Raw genomic sequence first — 17008 nt, 5'->3', positions numbered from 1 at the left:
GGTTTTGTTGATTCTGACTCGAAGCCCCAACCTCTCTATGCGGCTGATCACGAGGTCAGTTCCGACCTCGGCCAGCCGCGCCGCCTCCTTGTAGCTCCGTCCCCGGGATAAGACGAGGGTGTCATCTGCATAGCAAATGACACCCATCCCGGGAGGAGGCGACTCCGCAGAACCCAGTCGTATCCGACATTCCACAGGACAGGTCCCAAGACCGAACCCTGTGGAACGCCGTTTTCGACTGTCCACCACTCTATGGACCCCCTCCGGTTCTCGATTGCCACCCTCCTCTGGGAGAGGTAGTCGCCTATCAGCCTCCTCAGATACAGGGGCACTCCGAAGTACTCGAGTGCCACCTGTATCGCGCTATGTGGGAGGCTGTTGAAGGCGTTGGCGATGTCCAACGACACCGCCAACACTACCTCTCCTCCGCGTTCCGCCTCTTCCGTCACCACCCTCAGGCGTTTGAGGGCATCGACGGTCGACCGGCGGGCTCGGAACCCGAACTGGGACTCTGACAGTCCCGGGCCCGAGCCTTCCTCCAGGTGCCGAACGAGACGGGTGGCCATTATCTTCTCCAGGGCCTTCCCCGCCTCGTTCAGCACAACCACCGGTCGCACCGCCGAAGCCGAGTCCGGAGGCCGGCTGCCTTTTGGGAGTAGGCAAAGCCGGCCTTCCTTCCAGGCCCTCGGGAACTGCCCGGACCTCAGACAGAGGTCGAACAGCTCCCTGAGGGCTCCCCCGAGGTGCACCAGGGAGAGAGCGAGAACTCTCCCGTGCACCCCGTCCGGACCCGGTGCGCTCTTCTTACTCTGGAGGCGAGCCAGAATCGCCTCCATTTCAGACTCCGTGACGGTGGGCGGAACGCGGTCGCCCTCTTCCAGCGTCGGCCGGGCCATTCTGGGGGGAGTGAATCCCGCAGGAGCATCGGGGAAGAGTTCCCCGACGATCCCCCTCAGAGCAGCCGGCTGGAGCACCTCCGTGATGGGGGCCGACTGGGCGCAGATTTTATTCCGCGCCCGTTTGTATGGTCGGCCCCAAGGATCTCGGTCGAGACCCTTCACCAGCTCCAGCCAGGCTGCCTCCTTGGCCCGGCAGATGGCCTGCTGCAGGATCAACTTTTTCGCCACGTAGATCCTGTACAGCCGGCCATCTCGCTCCTCGTCCTGGGGGCGGCGTCGCCTGCTCCGAGTGTATGCCCTCCTGGCCCCGTTGCAGGCGACCCGGAGGTCGGAGATGTTGTCCGACCACCAGTACACCGCTCCCCGCGGGGGGGGACGTCCTACGGGGGGCATCGCCGCTCTGCAGACGTTTTGGAGAACGTCTTCAAAGCGACTAGCCCCTTCATCCACCCCCAACTCCGCACTCTCCGGGAGGCTCCAGCGGCCGACAACGGCCGCTTCTTCAGCCAGTTCTCGGTTGAGCTTTGACAGCGCCCAACGCGGGAACCGACTTCTCTCCCGGGGCGACGAGGAATTCGACGCTGGACTCCGGCGACCGGCAGGAGAAGCAGACACTTCGAACCGTATGTAGCGGTGGTCCGAAAGCGTCTCCACTCCTGCCTCAACCCTCCATCCCTCCACTCTGCGTGCGAAGGTCGGAGTGGCGAACGAGACGTCCACCACTGAACCTCCCGATCGTCGCACGCACGTCTGGACTGTCCCCGTGTTGAGTAGGGACAGCCCGGCAGTTAGCGCCCATTCCTCCAGTTCCCTCCCTCTGGGTGTTGTGAGGGGGTTTCCCCACGCCGTGGACTTGGCGTTGAGGTCCCCCATAACAACCACCTGGAGAGGCGCTAACTGCCCTACCACCGGCCCGAGAGAGTCGAGAAATCTCTCGAAGGCCGGCAGGTCGCGGTTCGGGGAGAAATATACCCCGACTATGGCAATCTCCCCGCGAACCGCAGCCACATACCCGTGGCCCCTCGCTTTGACTGCGAGGGGGGGCACCGCGCCCGGCCGCGTGACGATCACGACGGAACCGTCCATGTCTCCCGCCCAATGAGGTTGGGCAGGGACACAGTACGGCTCCGACATGACCGCCACGTCAACGGCCCGTGTTTTGATTATACCTACCTATAGTATTATTATTAGATTTTATTAAAAACGTCTGTTTTTCAAGAAGTAAATTTAACAGTAAAGTGACAAACGGAAACTGTATTCTAATCACATTCAATATTTACCTGGTATCCACTGCCCTTCTTCAAATGATAATTCAATATCTCCTAGCTTCAACTTCAACGGATTAATGTCAATAGACAATTCTCTCGATGCGTAATCACTGCCAAACTCATTTTTTATAACAGACGTATCTTGTCGTCTCACCGGAATACTTTTTGGTGAAAATTTATTACTAAATAACGGCATTATAGTATTTAATTCTTCAAACAACAAAGTAAATAACCCTTAACAATTAATTATTGGTTATGTGCTTGTCAAATAAAATGTTTATTTTTGAGTAGGTTGCCATGACAACAAATAATTATTTTGTAAGTCATTGAATACCTTGTCACTGCGATAGATGGCACTATACTAAAAAGCGTTTCACGCTCGTTCGATTTCAACACGATTCAAATTTAAATAAATATGGAACATTATAAGTACCACTCTATAAAGAAAACACTGTGAATAATGAGAAAGCTGATGTTTAGATTTTCATTACATTCATAAAAAATATATTTATAAGTTATTTCTACGCAATAGGATTTAATAATATTTCATAACCGACTGACACTTTCTTCATTAATCATTTTGAAGGTTTTAATAATTTAGAAAGGTCCATGATTTTGTGGTTGGTTCTACGATGTAGGAAAGTTTCGAATGGGTTCTCATTAGGTCATGAACCAATTCAATACAGCGATAAGCACTCATCTTTAGTTCCTACAATTAAAAGGACTCGATTTGCAACAATCTTTAATACTTCAAACACTCATACCAGTTTTTACTCTAAGCTTGAATATGCAAATTTTTGATTCAGTCTTATTCTATATCTTTACACTAGACTACAATTTAATTTACCTATAATATTATATTAATCGGCAAAAGCAGAATCGCCTCATATTAAATATTGATCACTTAAATATAGCTGGCTAATTGAAATTTATATAATCATGATTATAATAATATCTACTTTTACTTATTCAATAAAAGTATTTTTTGAAAGTTTTAAATAATACACACATACATGAAAAATAAAACTCAGCTTAAGTGAAATAAAATTTAATACTGTTAATAAATATTTCGATTGCGTAAAATGGTTAAAGAGAAATAAATAATAAAAAATTGTATATAGAAAACTGTTTAAAAATTGTATATAATTATTATATTGCTTTAGCGTTATTAAAATTAGTAATATTCGTTCATGTCTTCAGTCTAATTAGCATCACAGCTGGCAACACCAGAATGATAGATCCAATGGTATATGTTGTAGCGGCTCCGGAGTACCAATACACTGAAATATACAACATATTTTCATTAATTATTTTGTATATCGGCGCAATTGTTATTATTAGAATCACTAATAATTGAGGGTAGTTGAAATTATCAGGTGTCAGCCGCATAAACACCTGCAGAGCAACCGGTGCAAGTGTAGTCACAACAATGTTGGTATAAATAGAGGCGAGAGTAAAGATTATGAGTCTCGCTGGAGCCGCTGCAGGGATCGGACCTCCTCGAAGTAAGGGATTCGTCAAATTGTCTACGAGGTTACCTTCAAGGGTCCGAGATCCTAACGACGTTCAAGAATAAAGGCATTAGCATAACTGACGTCACCCTTTTTAAAAACCATGGCTAGGACCTCACAATTGATAGTTCTCGCCAAGATTGAACACCAGATTTGGGCTTAGAGATAGATGTATATATTTTACATGAATACGTATAGTAATCGGCGCTGCAGCCTTTTCATTTGCCGGGCTGGTTTGTGAATGTAGTCTAAACCACCTGGGGAGCAACCCGAATGGATAAAAAATCATTCAAATCAAAAATCATTCAAATCGGGTCAGTCTTTTAGGAGTTTAGATACATACACAGGTGTAATGAGAATTATATATGTAAAGATAACAGATAAAATATACTTTACTGTGACTTGAGCAGTTGTTATGAATGATTTATTTTTTTATTTCTTAAATAGAACATTTATAAATGTAAGTAAATTGAATTTTAACAATAAGACTCACAAAACACTTGGTTATAATTATAATTACATTCACTAAGGGAAGTGAAATACATGTGTAAATGAAAAACAATACATATGTGAATTAGGAATTATTTTATTTTTCTATCTTGTTCGCAAAAGTCATCATCATCATCATCATCGGCCTATAGGAGCCCACTGCTTAGAAAAGGCCTTGAGAAACTTGTGGTTTATATTTGATGTTCTTAAAATTATTGCAACTTACACCAATTGGATAACAGATTTACCTTAACGATTAAAAATATGTTTCTCATACATATATTTGTGTTTAAAAAAATTACAAGTAAATTAACTTAATTGTAATTGTGTAACTAATGTTAAGACAACTTTATCATTTTCAACTTCTTTTGGAATTACTGTTTATGCTGAACTAATTCACCCAATGTATATCAGAATAAAACATATTATTTTATACGTCTATATTATCAATAATATCCGTATTAGTGTCAAAGTTCTTGGGGCCTTGTATTACTTACTTGTAGATGCAAGAAGTGGCCCGGCAGCTCTCGCTAACGCTCCAAGTGATCGTAACGTACCAAGCACAGCGCCTCGAGCTTCAGACGGCGCCTGAGCTGACGCCATTGCTGTCATACAAGACACTGCGAACGCGGTCGCTGGAGAAAATAATAATATTTGGATATAAATATATCATTTTATAAAACGATTATAAATTAGATTGAATCTAACAAAATAAATTTAATGTACTTTAATAAATACTTTTACTTCTATTAGTCATCACCCAGTTGCTAATATATATATTATATCATGATACGTTTTTTCTCTAATTGTAACTAAAAATAAATAATATATAAGTAGGGGGTTATATATATAGAAAAAGTAAATATGTAATTTCACTGACAAATCGCAAACAGCACGAGACCAGCCCACAACCAGACGATGGGCGCGAAAAACGGCGGTGACGTCACAGCCGCTGACGCCACACACAGGAAAGAAAGCGGCGTCAATAACAGAGCGACACGAGCGGCCTTCACGGCGCCACGTGCGTTCAACCTACGAGCCGCGCCTCCTTGTAGCAACGCCATTACCAAACCTGTTTTTTTTTTTAAATATATAATTATTCATCGAAATTATAATTAACTGCTTGTTTTTTTAAAAACACACCTATATTTTCACGTGTTAGCAGTTTCTTTTACTAAAAATTTAATTAAAACCCGATGTGAGGCTAATAAGACTTTATACATATTCCATGGAATAATAAAGTGTTATGTAATTTTATTTTATATTTTATAACTATGATTTAAAAAAAAGTAAAATTGTGTTTTGTAAAATTAATTAATTTAATTACATTGCTTTCCTCATATGTAAGGCAACTTCGTCTTTCAGTGTTTTTAGTACAGTCACTAAATAACAGACTTAACTAATAATGATTAAAAATATATAAAATTTAAAATGTCTGCCTTTAATTTTTGGCAGTACGATTACTGGCCTAACCTATCGTATTAAACAGTATCACAGACATCAATTTCAAAACTATCAGATGTTAATTTTCATACATCCTTTATCTACGTTACCGCCGATAATTACTTATTATTTTGCAATTTTCTATTCGTGCACATAAAAGGATATCGTATAATAATGTTTATATGAAATATACACGCCATATAAAATTATATATTTATATATATATAACATATTATTCTGATAGGAGTCTGCTCCAGTCGATTCATAGTCAACGGCCTTTAGTATTATCACTATGAATCACGATTCTTAAAATATAGATGATTTTATATACTATAAAATGTCTGTATTTTTTAAAAATTTTAATGATGAATAAAAAATATTTGCAAAAGTAATATTATGTTAAGTTATAAATGCAAACAGAGGGAGTTGTCATAGCATTAAAAATAATTATATTTTATGTGACATCAAAGTAAAGATAGAGGGAAATTGCTATAAATAAATACAATATATGAGGTAAGTTAAATATTGAAACATGGATAGTCATAAAAAATAACTTACCTATTACTAAAAACATCTTGCCTTGTTGCATTGCGGTGTACTCAAAAGTATGATGTGTTAGAAACGTTATCGTAAATTCTAGACCAGAATAAATAAACAGATAAATAAAATAGATCAGTCCCAGTTTCGATAATACTTTGTTCTGTTGAACATTTAGATTCTTGACAGCCGTGAACTTTAACAAATGATATGGTGATACAAAATCATAGGCTTTTGATAGTGAGAGAGACAGAGGTGATCTTTTCCCCTGAAAGAAAATCGTACCTAATTACAATAATCATTCGGAGAGAGACATTAATAATTTTTAATTATAATTAATTAATAATATAAGGAACAAAAAATCATCAATAGAAACGTTAAAGAAATTTGTAGGGTTAAATATTACATAAAAAACTCACTTTTGAAAGTGTCTCAGGTATAAACATTGTTACAAGAGTAATGTTTGCTAATGAAAGTGATAGTGCATACAACGCTGGTTTCTCACCCCATAGACCGGATGTCATATTGCTCTTAGCAAACCATGCACCAGCTAAAGGACCAACTATGAAACCTATTGAAAATGCTAAACCCACCAATGCCTGAAATATTACAAGTAACAATTTTATGTGCACACTAATAGAAAAATACACACAAAAATATAAGTCCTGTCTTTTAACAATCATGATTTAAAAATATTCTAAATAGATTTTTTCTTGTGTAAAAATTTATGCACTGTTAATTGTGTAGACTATATTTTTATTCTGTGGTGACATTTAAATAATGTAATAGAACAATATTAGATAACTATGCATCATTACTATTTTATTATACATACCATTCCCCTGGCTCTTGTTTTCTCATCTGTGGCATCAGTGACCACAGCCATACTGAGGCTGACATTGGCTTTACTCAAACCTCCAATGAATCTCGCCAGTACAAACAGGCTGAATGTGCTGGCACAACTCCATAAGGCATGAGATAATGCTATTCCAATCTGATAATATTAAATTTTCATTAATAGTTTAATACAGATGTTGGTAATATTATAAACTACTACAGATATTGATTTTGCCCTGATTTTAAAAGTTGTTTAAAAAATAGTTTCATTAGTTAAAAATGTATTCCATATATATCATTAAAATATTTTTACAAACAAAAATTTATGAAAAATAAATTATGAGGAATGAAAAAAAAATGTGAAATATTTCTGCATCTGATAATGTTAAACCTTTATCATACCCACTTCAAAATATCAATACTAGATAATACTATACATTTGACACTAAATTGTATCATATAATTTTATAAACATAAATGACAATAAAAAATATGCATATGTATACGTACTAGACAAATTAAGAGCATAGGTTTTCTGCCATAAGCATCCGACAGACTCCCCACAATGGGGCTTGTTAGAAATTGCAGAAAACTATACATTGATCCTAGAGCACCCCCAAATAATACTGATGAAAATCTCTCTGGAACTCCCGTTAACTTTTGAAAACTATGAACTGCATGAAGCAAAGAAGTATATAGAGTGTTGGAATTTCCTTCTTCTCTATTGTAGTAGTCAAGCAATGATGGTAAAAGTGGTAGAATCATAGTGAATGCAAGTAAATCTAGGAGTAATGATATAAACACTAATCCTATTGTCCTTGCATTAGTAGTTTTGCATTTATTTATATTATTTTGAACTATGTCAGCTCCATTTTGTGTTAAGAGGCTTGATTTCTGTTTTCGATTTCTTAATTCCCCATTGTGTGAAGATTCCTGAATATTTTAATAAAAAATATATTAAACACAATTTATTTATAATTATATTTGTCAAAAAGAAGGTTTTTTTTTTTTATAAAAAGTTTTAAAAGATATTCTTGAAATGTGTACTTTTTAACCAGGGGTTATGCCCTTTAAGAGAGAATGAAGATATGACCAGAGGAATTTTTAAAACACTGAACCAAGAGTTAAACAACTGTTAGACAGCAGACAAACTCATGCCTCCCATTGTCTTAAAAAAAAATATAATTTAAAATAAAAATAATATGCAAATATTAATGGAAATAAATTTTAAAATAGTCAACAGTAAAAACAAAGCATAAAAATATTATTTTTGATTCACATAGGACCAGTTCAGTTAAGTTAAAGAAAGCCTACTTTAAATAATGGTTCTCAGTATTTTATAATCAAATTTAAGTTCTGATTTTTAAATAAATAATAACAATAAGCTTACCATTATGCATAAAGTGCTAATATAAAATTATAAACTGTTTTTGGGTAGTGTAGCCGAAGCCATTTAATTGCAAATAACATAATATTTCTTGTTTCTAACCCGGACAGAACTTTCACTTTAGAAGTTTAAAGTTCCAATCAAACTTGTTCAAAGAATCTTGACGTGCAATTGACATTTGATATGATAACATGACAGCCACAATACAGTTTCAAAAAACTGTACCTAGGTACCAACTCAACAGTGTGAACTTTATAACATTTTTTATAGTTAAAAAAATTATGTACTTAATTATAAAATAGCAGTGGGAATGGAATAACACAATTTTTACTGACATGTTTTCTATTGAACTGATAATACATTGAAAAACAACACTTACTTTATGCTCTCTGTCATAGACAAACACAACGCCGTAAATTGTACCTAATAAAAATCGACGCCATTTGCGCGTTTTAACAATTTCATGAAGACTTAGATTTCATTGCTAAACAATACAAATTAATAAATATGGGTGAAGATAAAGGTAACTTCATTATAATAATGTATAAATAATAATGTCTGAGTATAGAATGTCATAGAATATATCTTTTGTACAGTAGATCGCCGACGTAGGTCGCGGTCCCGAGAACGTCGCCGCTCACGTTCCCGGTCCAGAGAACGCCGTGAGAAAAGAAGAAGCAAGTCGAGGTCTCCTTCTAAAAGATCACGCAGACGCAAGCCCTCTCTATACTGGGATGTACCACCTCCCGGGTTCGAACACATTACACCATTACAATACAAGGCCATGCAGGCAGCAGGCCAAATCCCGGCAAACATAGTAGCAGATACACCACAGGCTGCTGTGCCAGTAGTAGGGTCCACAATAACTAGACAAGCAAGAAGATTATATGTAGGGAACATACCATTTGGTGTCACAGAAGAGGAAACAATGGAGTTCTTTAATCAGCAAATGCATCTTTCTGGTTTGGCTCAAGCTGCGGGCAACCCTGTTTTAGCGTGTCAGATAAACTTAGATAAAAACTTTGCATTCCTTGAGTTTAGATCTATTGATGAGACTACACAGGCCATGGCATTTGATGGCATTAATTTTAAGGGTCAAAGTTTGAAAATAAGGCGACCTCATGACTATCAACCAATGCCAGGAACCGAAAACCCAGCAATCAATGTACCTGGTAAGTCATAGTTTGTAGACAAATGTAGATTTCCTTTTAGCTTCGTTGTATTCAAGCTATAACCTTTTTGTTTAAACCTAGACTCTAAGCAATATTTCAACTTTTGTTTGAACAACCCTGTCATATTATTTATAAGGTCGCTCATACATACTAATGAGTATAGTAATATTTGAATTCATTTTTAGCTGGTGTTATCAGTACTGTAGTTCCAGATTCACCCCATAAAATCTTTATTGGAGGTCTTCCTAACTATCTTAATGAAGATCAAGTAAGTCCCTAAAATTGAATTACTCTTTACACAACTGGAAACATTAATCGTATACATATATGAATTCAAATATTTTTTTACTTTATACTATTGGTAACTTATATTTTCTTAAATATATACATTAATGTTTCCTAGTTAATATGCCACAGGTTTGATATAAAAAATATAAAAAAATAAATCACTTAACTATTTTTATTCACAACTAAAGATTAACCAAAGTATTGTAACAAACAGTTTCTGGTCTTCATGCCTGAGAGCTCTACTCATCAATTAATATTATTGTTTTTTAATTCTTACAATGTCTACATCCATACAGTAAGTAATATTATATTACTTACAAACGTTTTTGGTTATTTTCAAGTTACCAATAATTATAATATAAATATTTTTTTAAAGTTTGGTTAATCTTCAAAATAACATGAGAAATTGAGAATATGTAGGAGGTAACAGAGTCATCTCTATTTTTATTTGGTGACTATATCAAACATTATGTGTTACAGGTCAGTACCAAGTCCGCATTTATAACACATTTATAAATTTTTATTAGGTTTTTTAATTTGGGATCTCGTTATCATTCATACAAAATGTACTTGAATCCTGTTGAAGTACTTACTGTATGTCAACTCTCCTTTTATTATATCATACATATTGTTATATGCTTCTGATATGCCTTTGAGCATACTTTCCACTTTCTGTCATTCACAAGGGTCATTAAAAGCAGCTATATAGGACAGATTAGTCAGTTCCGTTAACATAGAGCTAGGAGCCATTGCCATTTCAGGGCGAGATTCAACAGTTGACAGGGCTTCGGTGCAGCCAGAAGTGAGCCGCGTTTTATTTTTGGTCCATTTCAGGAATTTTCAGGTACCCCTATCTGGGACGAGCGCGTACGTTTCGCGCTCAAATCTTTCTGATGCAACTCACTGATATAGTTTGCTTTTTGCCCCTCCCTAGCTTAGATTTGGCACATTCGCGGCCCGCGTGTCACTGTTGTCTCTCATTCTCACCTATACGTCTTGTACTTGAACGAGACGTCGGCACGCCAAGGCAAGTCTCCTTCGTTCACATCTGATTTTAACATGCGGCTTGACACAGGTCAGATTACATTATATCATTGTTTGCTGCCTTTGAATAGCAAATGTTAACGGGAACAGTAAAGTTATCTTACATTTATACAAATGCCAATAGATAGATCTCTTATTGTACTATAGTTAAATGTTATGAACGAAAACCTGGCACTATTGTATCCGCAAAGCCTAACGAAAGTGCTGCTATACAGGTGAAAGAACTTCTGATGTCATTTGGTCAGCTGCGAGCTTTCAACTTGGTGAAGGATTCTTCGACGGGCCTAAGCAAGGGTTATGCCTTTGCTGAATATGTTGACATTTCTATGACTGATCAGGTGCGTTATTAAAAGAATGATGATATTTAGTAAATTAATAACGCCACGCCGGCACAATCTGACATTAAAAATCTTATAGGCTATCGCTGGTTTGAATGGCATGCAGCTGGGTGACAAGAAACTCATTGTCCAACGGGCAAGCATTGGAGCAAAGAACTCGACATTAGGTTGGTTCAAAAATTTAGTATAAACATTATATATAAATGAAGAGAAGAAGTACATGACATGAAGTTTCCAATAACAAAGGTATTTTGGGATAATAAAGAAGGTAACCTCACATTTGTGATTCAACCCTTAAATGTAACATCAACAAATTTATAACAAAATATTGCTTAGAGTCTAGAGCCCAGAACAAATTAAGGACGACCACCCTCCCAATCTTAAAAGTTATTAACTAATGTTATCTGTCACACCTGGGTACATAAATAATAAATTTCATTTTGCAGGTAGATGTAAAGCATAATATGATTGATTATAATTTACATCTAATGCATGTGAAGAGATAATTGAAATATATATCATTACATTAAGGAATCTTATACTAACAAGGTTTTTTAATGTATGTGACTTGAGTCAGTCACAATGGCTGTATCTATATAACATAAACATGTATATTAATGCATAATTTTATTATTTTACAGCTATGACAGGGGCTGCTCCGGTGACTCTTCAAGTGGCAGGGCTGACATTGGCTGGTGCAGGCCCTGCCACAGAGGTACTCTGCCTCCTGAACATGGTTACACCGGATGAGCTTCGAGACGAAGAGGAGTATGAAGACATATTGGAAGATATCAAGTACATAAAACATATATTATTAATAGTATTTTAAGTCGATTTTAGCTAAGCCTAAATTTGACTATCATGTTTGTGCATCGGTGGTTTAAGAAAAAAAAATTGAATAATTTTACTTAAAAAAAATGGAGGAAAGTTTAAGATTTAGCATAGAAGATTTTAATAATTAATCTGTAAATTGCTGTTATCCGATTTATAAACAACATTGCTTACTTTTATAAATATTCCTATCCACCCATAACTCATGCATGTGGAATATTAAAATGTATTATTCATTTTTTCGATTGTAACCAAATGATGTTTTTATTGCAGAGAGGAATGCAACAAATATGGGTGTGTGCGTAGTATAGAAATTCCAAGGCCTATTGAAGGCGTCGAAGTGCCTGGTTGTGGAAAGGTATAAGATGATTTTTAGTGATTTCTTGGTTATTATAAATAACAGCGGCTCTTTTCAACAATATATATATGTTTCAGGTATTTGTCGAATTTAACAGCATCGCAGATTGCCAGAAAGCTCAACAAACATTGACAGGCAGAAAATTCAGCAACCGCGTCGTAGTTACCTCTTACTTCGACCCCGACAAATATCACCGCAGAGAGTTTTAAGTCACTTCTCCAATTAACATTTTGTCATTTATCCAGATTCTAATAATTTTTCGTAAATTTGACATGATTTTTGTGTTCCCGCACATACGTTGTAACAACAGATAATAAAGATAATTTTATCTTTTTCTAATTTTTATTTTTATTACAATAAAATTTGTATACATATAACATAAAACAAAATAATTAAACACTATCGTTTTGTAACGCTGGTTGGTAAGTATTAAGCGTTCCCGTTTCCGAGGCCAGAACAATTTTTCTCATTATAATGTATAATACTCCTCCAATAAGAAGCATTCCTATACCTGACATTAGACTGATTGCCCACGCAGGTACAGTATTGCCGTCTGAAAATAATGATATGTATACACTTAAGTCATAAGAAATATATACAAACTTAAAACGGACCCAATCTTATTAATTTGTGTAAGTTTTGATTTTTTTAATCCCACAAGTTAATCAATTCTATGAAACGAATCTAGACAACAATATCTCTCTGACGTCTTGTGACAAAACTGATGAATTATTGAGTCACTTCTACTGTTATTAAACAAAACCTATCTTATAGATCGCGAGACTATTTATAACACGAAAAAAATAAAGCAAGTACCTAAAGATGGTAAATAGAAATTGAATTTTCAAGGAATATGGCATGTTTGAAATGTTAAAGATGATAATAATATGATGGTTAAATTTTATATACTCGACCACAATTCCTAAAGGGCTTCTCAGTATATTTAGGTTATGTTAGTGATAATTGCAGTTACACTTTTAATGAAAGGCCTTAACAATTTACTCACGATAATAAGTGCGTGTCATAACACGCCTTCCCCGGAGAATTTTCCGACGAGCTTCAGTTTCTTGTGCCAAAGTACTTAAAATAACTGAAAAAAAATATATATTTATTATTTACTTATGAATTTTAAAAAGACATGCTTATACGCTTTTTTAATAAATCCTTACATGGAAGAAATACCTGATATTTATATTTTAAATAGATGTTTCATTTAATTTGAAAAAAAAACAATAGGGTGATTGATTTCTAATTTACAATAATTATTGTTGAAATATAATTGATTCCACAGTACATTCTAAAGAGTTGGATACTAGTTTTTTGAAAAGGTGTTTATTTAATCAATAAATTTCAATTATAATTTTCAATATAATAAACTATGTCGCATGTTGTCATAATCTAAGGTGACTAATAATAAAAAAGGGTTACTCAACCGCTAACAAAAACAAAGTAAATCCGTAAAAAGTGTTTTTATTTACTGTCCTTACCCAATATTACAGCTAAATAAAACCAAAAGCTCCTTTTTTGTGACATTTTTTCACTTAATCACAATAAATGAACAAAGATATTTGATTTACACTGAACGTGTTTCGATCTCGGTAGTATAGGTGTGTTTTGTGGAACAGTCTGCTTATCTCAATAGATAAGATAGTGATACCCCTAATACGCGCTAAGTATTTCATGGTATGGATAGTCCTAAAAGTTTATAGGAGTATATCATAGAAATATACATGTTAAACTGTCACAATTTGTCATGTCTCATTGGTATGTGTAACTAAATCTTCATTACTAGGTGTTGGGCCCGATTTCATCAGCAGGGATAAACAGGGTCAATATACCTTATTAAACCTCCTTAAGACACATATTATGCTGGTGAAGGACATGACTAATGTTCGTACTTAAGTGAATTGTTTAAATATTACTCATGTCTGAGATAACATAAAGTGATTAATCTACACTTTATTTTAATGAAGATCTTTGAGGTATGAAATGCGCACGAAAAGCGGTTAACATGGATCTCTTATGAAGAGAGAGATGATAGAAATATCAAAGAGATGATAGAAATTATATAATTTTGTAGAAAATACTATAAACAGTGACACAAAAAAATTGCAGGTAATTGTGAAAATCAGTTTCATAGTTAGGAAGTTGGGAGTGAACATAGAAAATAAGGAAAATAAAGAAATATAATATGCTCTTTTATGTTTTAGAATACCTTCCTCGTGCCAAAATCTTTCTTTAATTAAATAATAAATTAATATCATTTACATTCTCAGATTTATTCTAAGTTAGTTTAAATAAAACGAAACTTTAACAAATACCTAAACTATATTTACTAATAGTGAAATAATTAACGAGCCAAACTTTTATTGTTCTTTAAAAATATTTGGGATGTTTGCCTCTGATAAAACACTGGAAGAAACAGATTCCGGATTTTTAGCCACATAGGGTTCTGTCTTCCGGTCACTTGTTACAGCGGCCACTGATTTATCAATAATTTCTTCTTCGGCTACTCCTTCCGATTTCAACTGATCATACTTTTGGATTAGTCGTTTTGTATATGATTCTCCACCTGGAGTTAGCATATTTGCACTTGTTCCGTGGCCTTTCGAATGAAATTTACTGTAAAAAAAAAAACAAATTAGAAAAAAACAGTTTTACTTCTGCTAATTTACATTGCCTGCATATGTTTACCACTTAAAAAGTAAAAATATCTTAGAAGAATAATACTACATACGCCCGAATGACGTCCTCTTTATATAAAATGGGTCTTATTTGCTGGTTCTCTGGCTTTGGTCTCGCAAATTTAGGTTCCACGATTGGCGGGAATGCCTTATAAATGTCAAACCACAAAGGTCTATCATCAGGTTTCATGGCTCCACGCATTATTAGCCCTTCCACTCTGCAAAAAAGGACAAGAATATAAATTAAATATTACTAAGATATAAATAATAAGAACACATAGCTATAGGTTTATTTATTATGGATATCCAGGTTTATAGAATTACAAGAAACTTAAGTTTATAAATGTCAATTATAAAAGTAATAATTGAATAGACATTGTTACATATATACCATAAACTATAACAATTTCAGCATTGATACAAATTGAATTTTTAATTTGCATAAAACATTTTCATATTTTACCTTCTTATACACTACTTTAATACCTGAATATAAAATACTCTAAATACAAATTATTTGTTGTTTTTTTATACATATCCATGAACTTAAATTATTATTCCAAATTAAGGTAAAATAAAAATTATTTATAATTGGGTTGAATATCATTTATTCATCTTAAATTAAACAAATAAAACAAAAGTACAAAAAGAAGAATTTTAGAAAATTTTTAGCAGATAGAAAGAAATTTAATTGACTATTAATTAATATTAAAAATCATTTTGCATGGCCTGGATAAAAGATCTTCTTAATGTTTCCCATCCGCTACGCTTTGTTTCAGATATTAGTTTTTGTTTTAGCTTGTTAATATCTTCTTCGAGGTCTTCGCCTAGTTTATCCATTTCAGCTTTTTGGTCTACATCCATTTCCTCACATCTAGAATTATAAACATATGTTAATTCATTATAAAACATGGTATGAATAATTTTAAAGCAATTTAAATATTATCTAACTCTTTCTTGAATGTCATGTGAATTTCTTTAAAAGCCCTTAATTTTTGTTTATGGGCTGCAGTTGCTTGCTGTAGACACTTCATAAAAGATCCTGTGAGATGTTCAAGCTTCTGTTCATTTTCTTTAAGTGCATTGTAGTCAGCTTCCAAATTATTTAGTACTTCAGAGAGGCTTCTCAATAGATTCTCGTTAATTTGTTTCCTACAGAAAATATATGCGTATATATAAAATACTTCTGATTTCAATAAAAAAAAGGAAAATTAAGAGATTTACTTACCTTAAATCTAGTTGACGACTCATCACATGTAAGATCTTTTGGCGAGATTCACCACAGGCTTCAATGCCCTCATTTATTTTTCTTTTTTTATTATTTGCAGCACTTAAAGCAACTAAATTTGGAACATCTTTATCACTTGTATCTCCTCTGCGTTTTTGTTGTTTTTTCTTAGGTGAATCATTTAAAAACTGTGATTCGTTAATGAAATCATTTATATCTTCAGAAATAAATTTTGATTTAGAGTTCTTTTTTAATGCAGACATTGTTAGACTACTTTTTTGAAGCAAATTAATTGTTGTAACAGTAAAGTTTTCGATAAGGCGCGAATTACAATTTCAACGATAGAAAAAAAGACAAGTAAGTTTAATTTCCCGCTAATTCCTTCTATTCCAAATTTAAATTTTTATAAATAATATTTTTTTAAGTCAAAGGTTAATGGATATTATTCCTTAAACAACTACTTACCGTGTGAAAATGGTACCAATTCTTTCCAAACGACTTGTAGCCATTGTGTTTGTATGATTAAGGTTAATAAGGATAATTTAACAGTATTTATTAATTACTGCACACTTTTTAAATCGTACCTCAAAAAGATTTTCGTGACATTGACAACGTCTAAATGTAGGTAGCTATTAAGAAAACGTTCAGTACCCATAGAACGAAGGGTTAGATAGAATTTTGAGATTTTTTAAGG

General features: G+C 35.0%; 4 protein-coding genes across 5 annotated transcripts; 1 reads left to right on the top strand and 3 right to left on the bottom strand.

Moving 5' to 3' along the window:
* Positions 1-3199: 3199 nt before the first annotated feature.
* Positions 3200-8543, bottom strand: LOC116776748 (major facilitator superfamily domain-containing protein 10). The gene is made up of 8 exons (XM_032669993.2): positions 8375-8543; positions 7495-7917; positions 6983-7141; positions 6567-6746; positions 6169-6415; positions 5048-5239; positions 4665-4802; positions 3200-3447 (listed from the first exon to the last, which is right to left on the bottom strand). Exons 1-8 carry the CDS (start codon positions 8375-8377, stop codon positions 3356-3358), a joined length of 1434 nt encoding a protein of 477 aa, XP_032525884.2. The 5' UTR covers positions 8378-8543; the 3' UTR covers positions 3200-3355.
* Positions 8544-8745: 202 nt separating this feature from the next.
* Positions 8746-12741, top strand: LOC116776758 (splicing factor U2AF 50 kDa subunit). 2 transcript variants are annotated; one of them, XM_032670004.2, is made up of 8 exons: positions 8746-8894; positions 8968-9543; positions 9729-9811; positions 11091-11213; positions 11293-11380; positions 11855-12008; positions 12318-12402; positions 12480-12741. In XM_032670004.2, exons 1-8 carry the CDS (start codon positions 8879-8881, stop codon positions 12609-12611), a joined length of 1257 nt encoding a protein of 418 aa, XP_032525895.1. In that variant the 5' UTR covers positions 8746-8878; the 3' UTR covers positions 12612-12741. The 2 variants fall into 2 exon arrangements, with proteins under 2 accessions (XP_032525895.1, XP_032525902.1); XM_032670011.2 differs by having other exon boundaries at positions 8748-8894; positions 8971-9543.
* A 1970-nt stretch (positions 12742-14711) lies between these two features.
* On the bottom strand, positions 14712-16941 carry LOC116776787 (small ribosomal subunit protein mS23). Its single transcript, XM_032670033.2, has 3 exons — positions 16780-16941; positions 15140-15304; positions 14712-15024 (listed from the first exon to the last, which is right to left on the bottom strand). The coding sequence occupies exons 1-3, from the start codon at positions 16821-16823 to the stop codon at positions 14769-14771; spliced, it is 465 nt and encodes a 154-aa protein (XP_032525924.2). The 5' UTR covers positions 16824-16941; the 3' UTR covers positions 14712-14768.
* LOC116776776 (uncharacterized) lies at positions 15668-16680 on the bottom strand. The gene is made up of 3 exons (XM_032670022.2): positions 16315-16680; positions 16038-16238; positions 15668-15960 (listed from the first exon to the last, which is right to left on the bottom strand). Exons 1-3 carry the CDS (start codon positions 16575-16577, stop codon positions 15795-15797), a joined length of 630 nt encoding a protein of 209 aa, XP_032525913.2. The 5' UTR covers positions 16578-16680; the 3' UTR covers positions 15668-15794.
* Positions 16942-17008: the final 67 nt, after the last annotated feature.

The sequence above is a fragment of the Danaus plexippus genome, chromosome 8 (assembly GCF_018135715.1).
Source record: "Danaus plexippus chromosome 8, MEX_DaPlex, whole genome shotgun sequence".
In the NCBI taxonomy this organism is placed as follows: Eukaryota; Metazoa; Arthropoda; class Insecta; order Lepidoptera; family Nymphalidae; genus Danaus; species Danaus plexippus.
Note: the sequence above shows the minus strand (reverse complement) of the source record. Positions and strands in the feature narration are given on the sequence as shown.

What these genes read in the sequence shown, in the direction of transcription:
- LOC116776758 (XM_032670004.2), top strand. An exon ending in CCCAGCAATCAATGTACCTG is followed by an intron (nt 9,544 to 9,728) that starts GTAAGTCATAGT and finishes ATTCATTTTTAG; the next exon opens with CTGGTGTTATCAGTACTGTA. An exon ending in GACATATTGGAAGATATCAA is followed by an intron (nt 12,009 to 12,317) that starts GTACATAAAACA and finishes TTTTTATTGCAG; the next exon opens with AGAGGAATGCAACAAATATG.
- LOC116776776 (XM_032670022.2), bottom strand. Translation starts at nt 16,577, where the DNA reads ATGTCTGCATTAAAAAAGAACTCTAAATCAAAATTTATTTCTGAAGAT. An exon ending in AGTCGTCAACTAGATTTAAG is followed by an intron (nt 16,239 to 16,314) that starts GTAAGTAAATCT and finishes TATTTTCTGTAG; the next exon opens with GAAACAAATTAACGAGAATC. An exon ending in CACATGACATTCAAGAAAGA is followed by an intron (nt 15,961 to 16,037) that starts GTTAGATAATAT and finishes TTATAATTCTAG; the next exon opens with ATGTGAGGAAATGGATGTAG.
- LOC116776787 (XM_032670033.2), bottom strand. Translation starts at nt 16,823, where the DNA reads ATGGCTACAAGTCGTTTGGAAAGAATTGGTACCATTTTCACACG. An exon ending in ATTGGTACCATTTTCACACG is followed by an intron (nt 15,305 to 16,779) that starts GTAAGTAGTTGT and finishes CCTTTTTTGCAG; the next exon opens with AGTGGAAGGGCTAATAATGC. An exon ending in AAAGAGGACGTCATTCGGGC is followed by an intron (nt 15,025 to 15,139) that starts GTATGTAGTATT and finishes TTTTTTTTACAG; the next exon opens with TAAATTTCATTCGAAAGGCC.
- LOC116776748 (XM_032669993.2), bottom strand. An exon ending in TACCTGAGACACTTTCAAAA is followed by an intron (nt 6,416 to 6,566) that starts GTGAGTTTTTTA and finishes ATTTTCTTTCAG; the next exon opens with GGGAAAAGATCACCTCTGTC. An exon ending in GCCACTTCTTGCATCTACAA is followed by an intron (nt 3,448 to 4,664) that starts GTAAGTAATACA and finishes TGTATATTTCAG; the next exon opens with TGTATTGGTACTCCGGAGCC.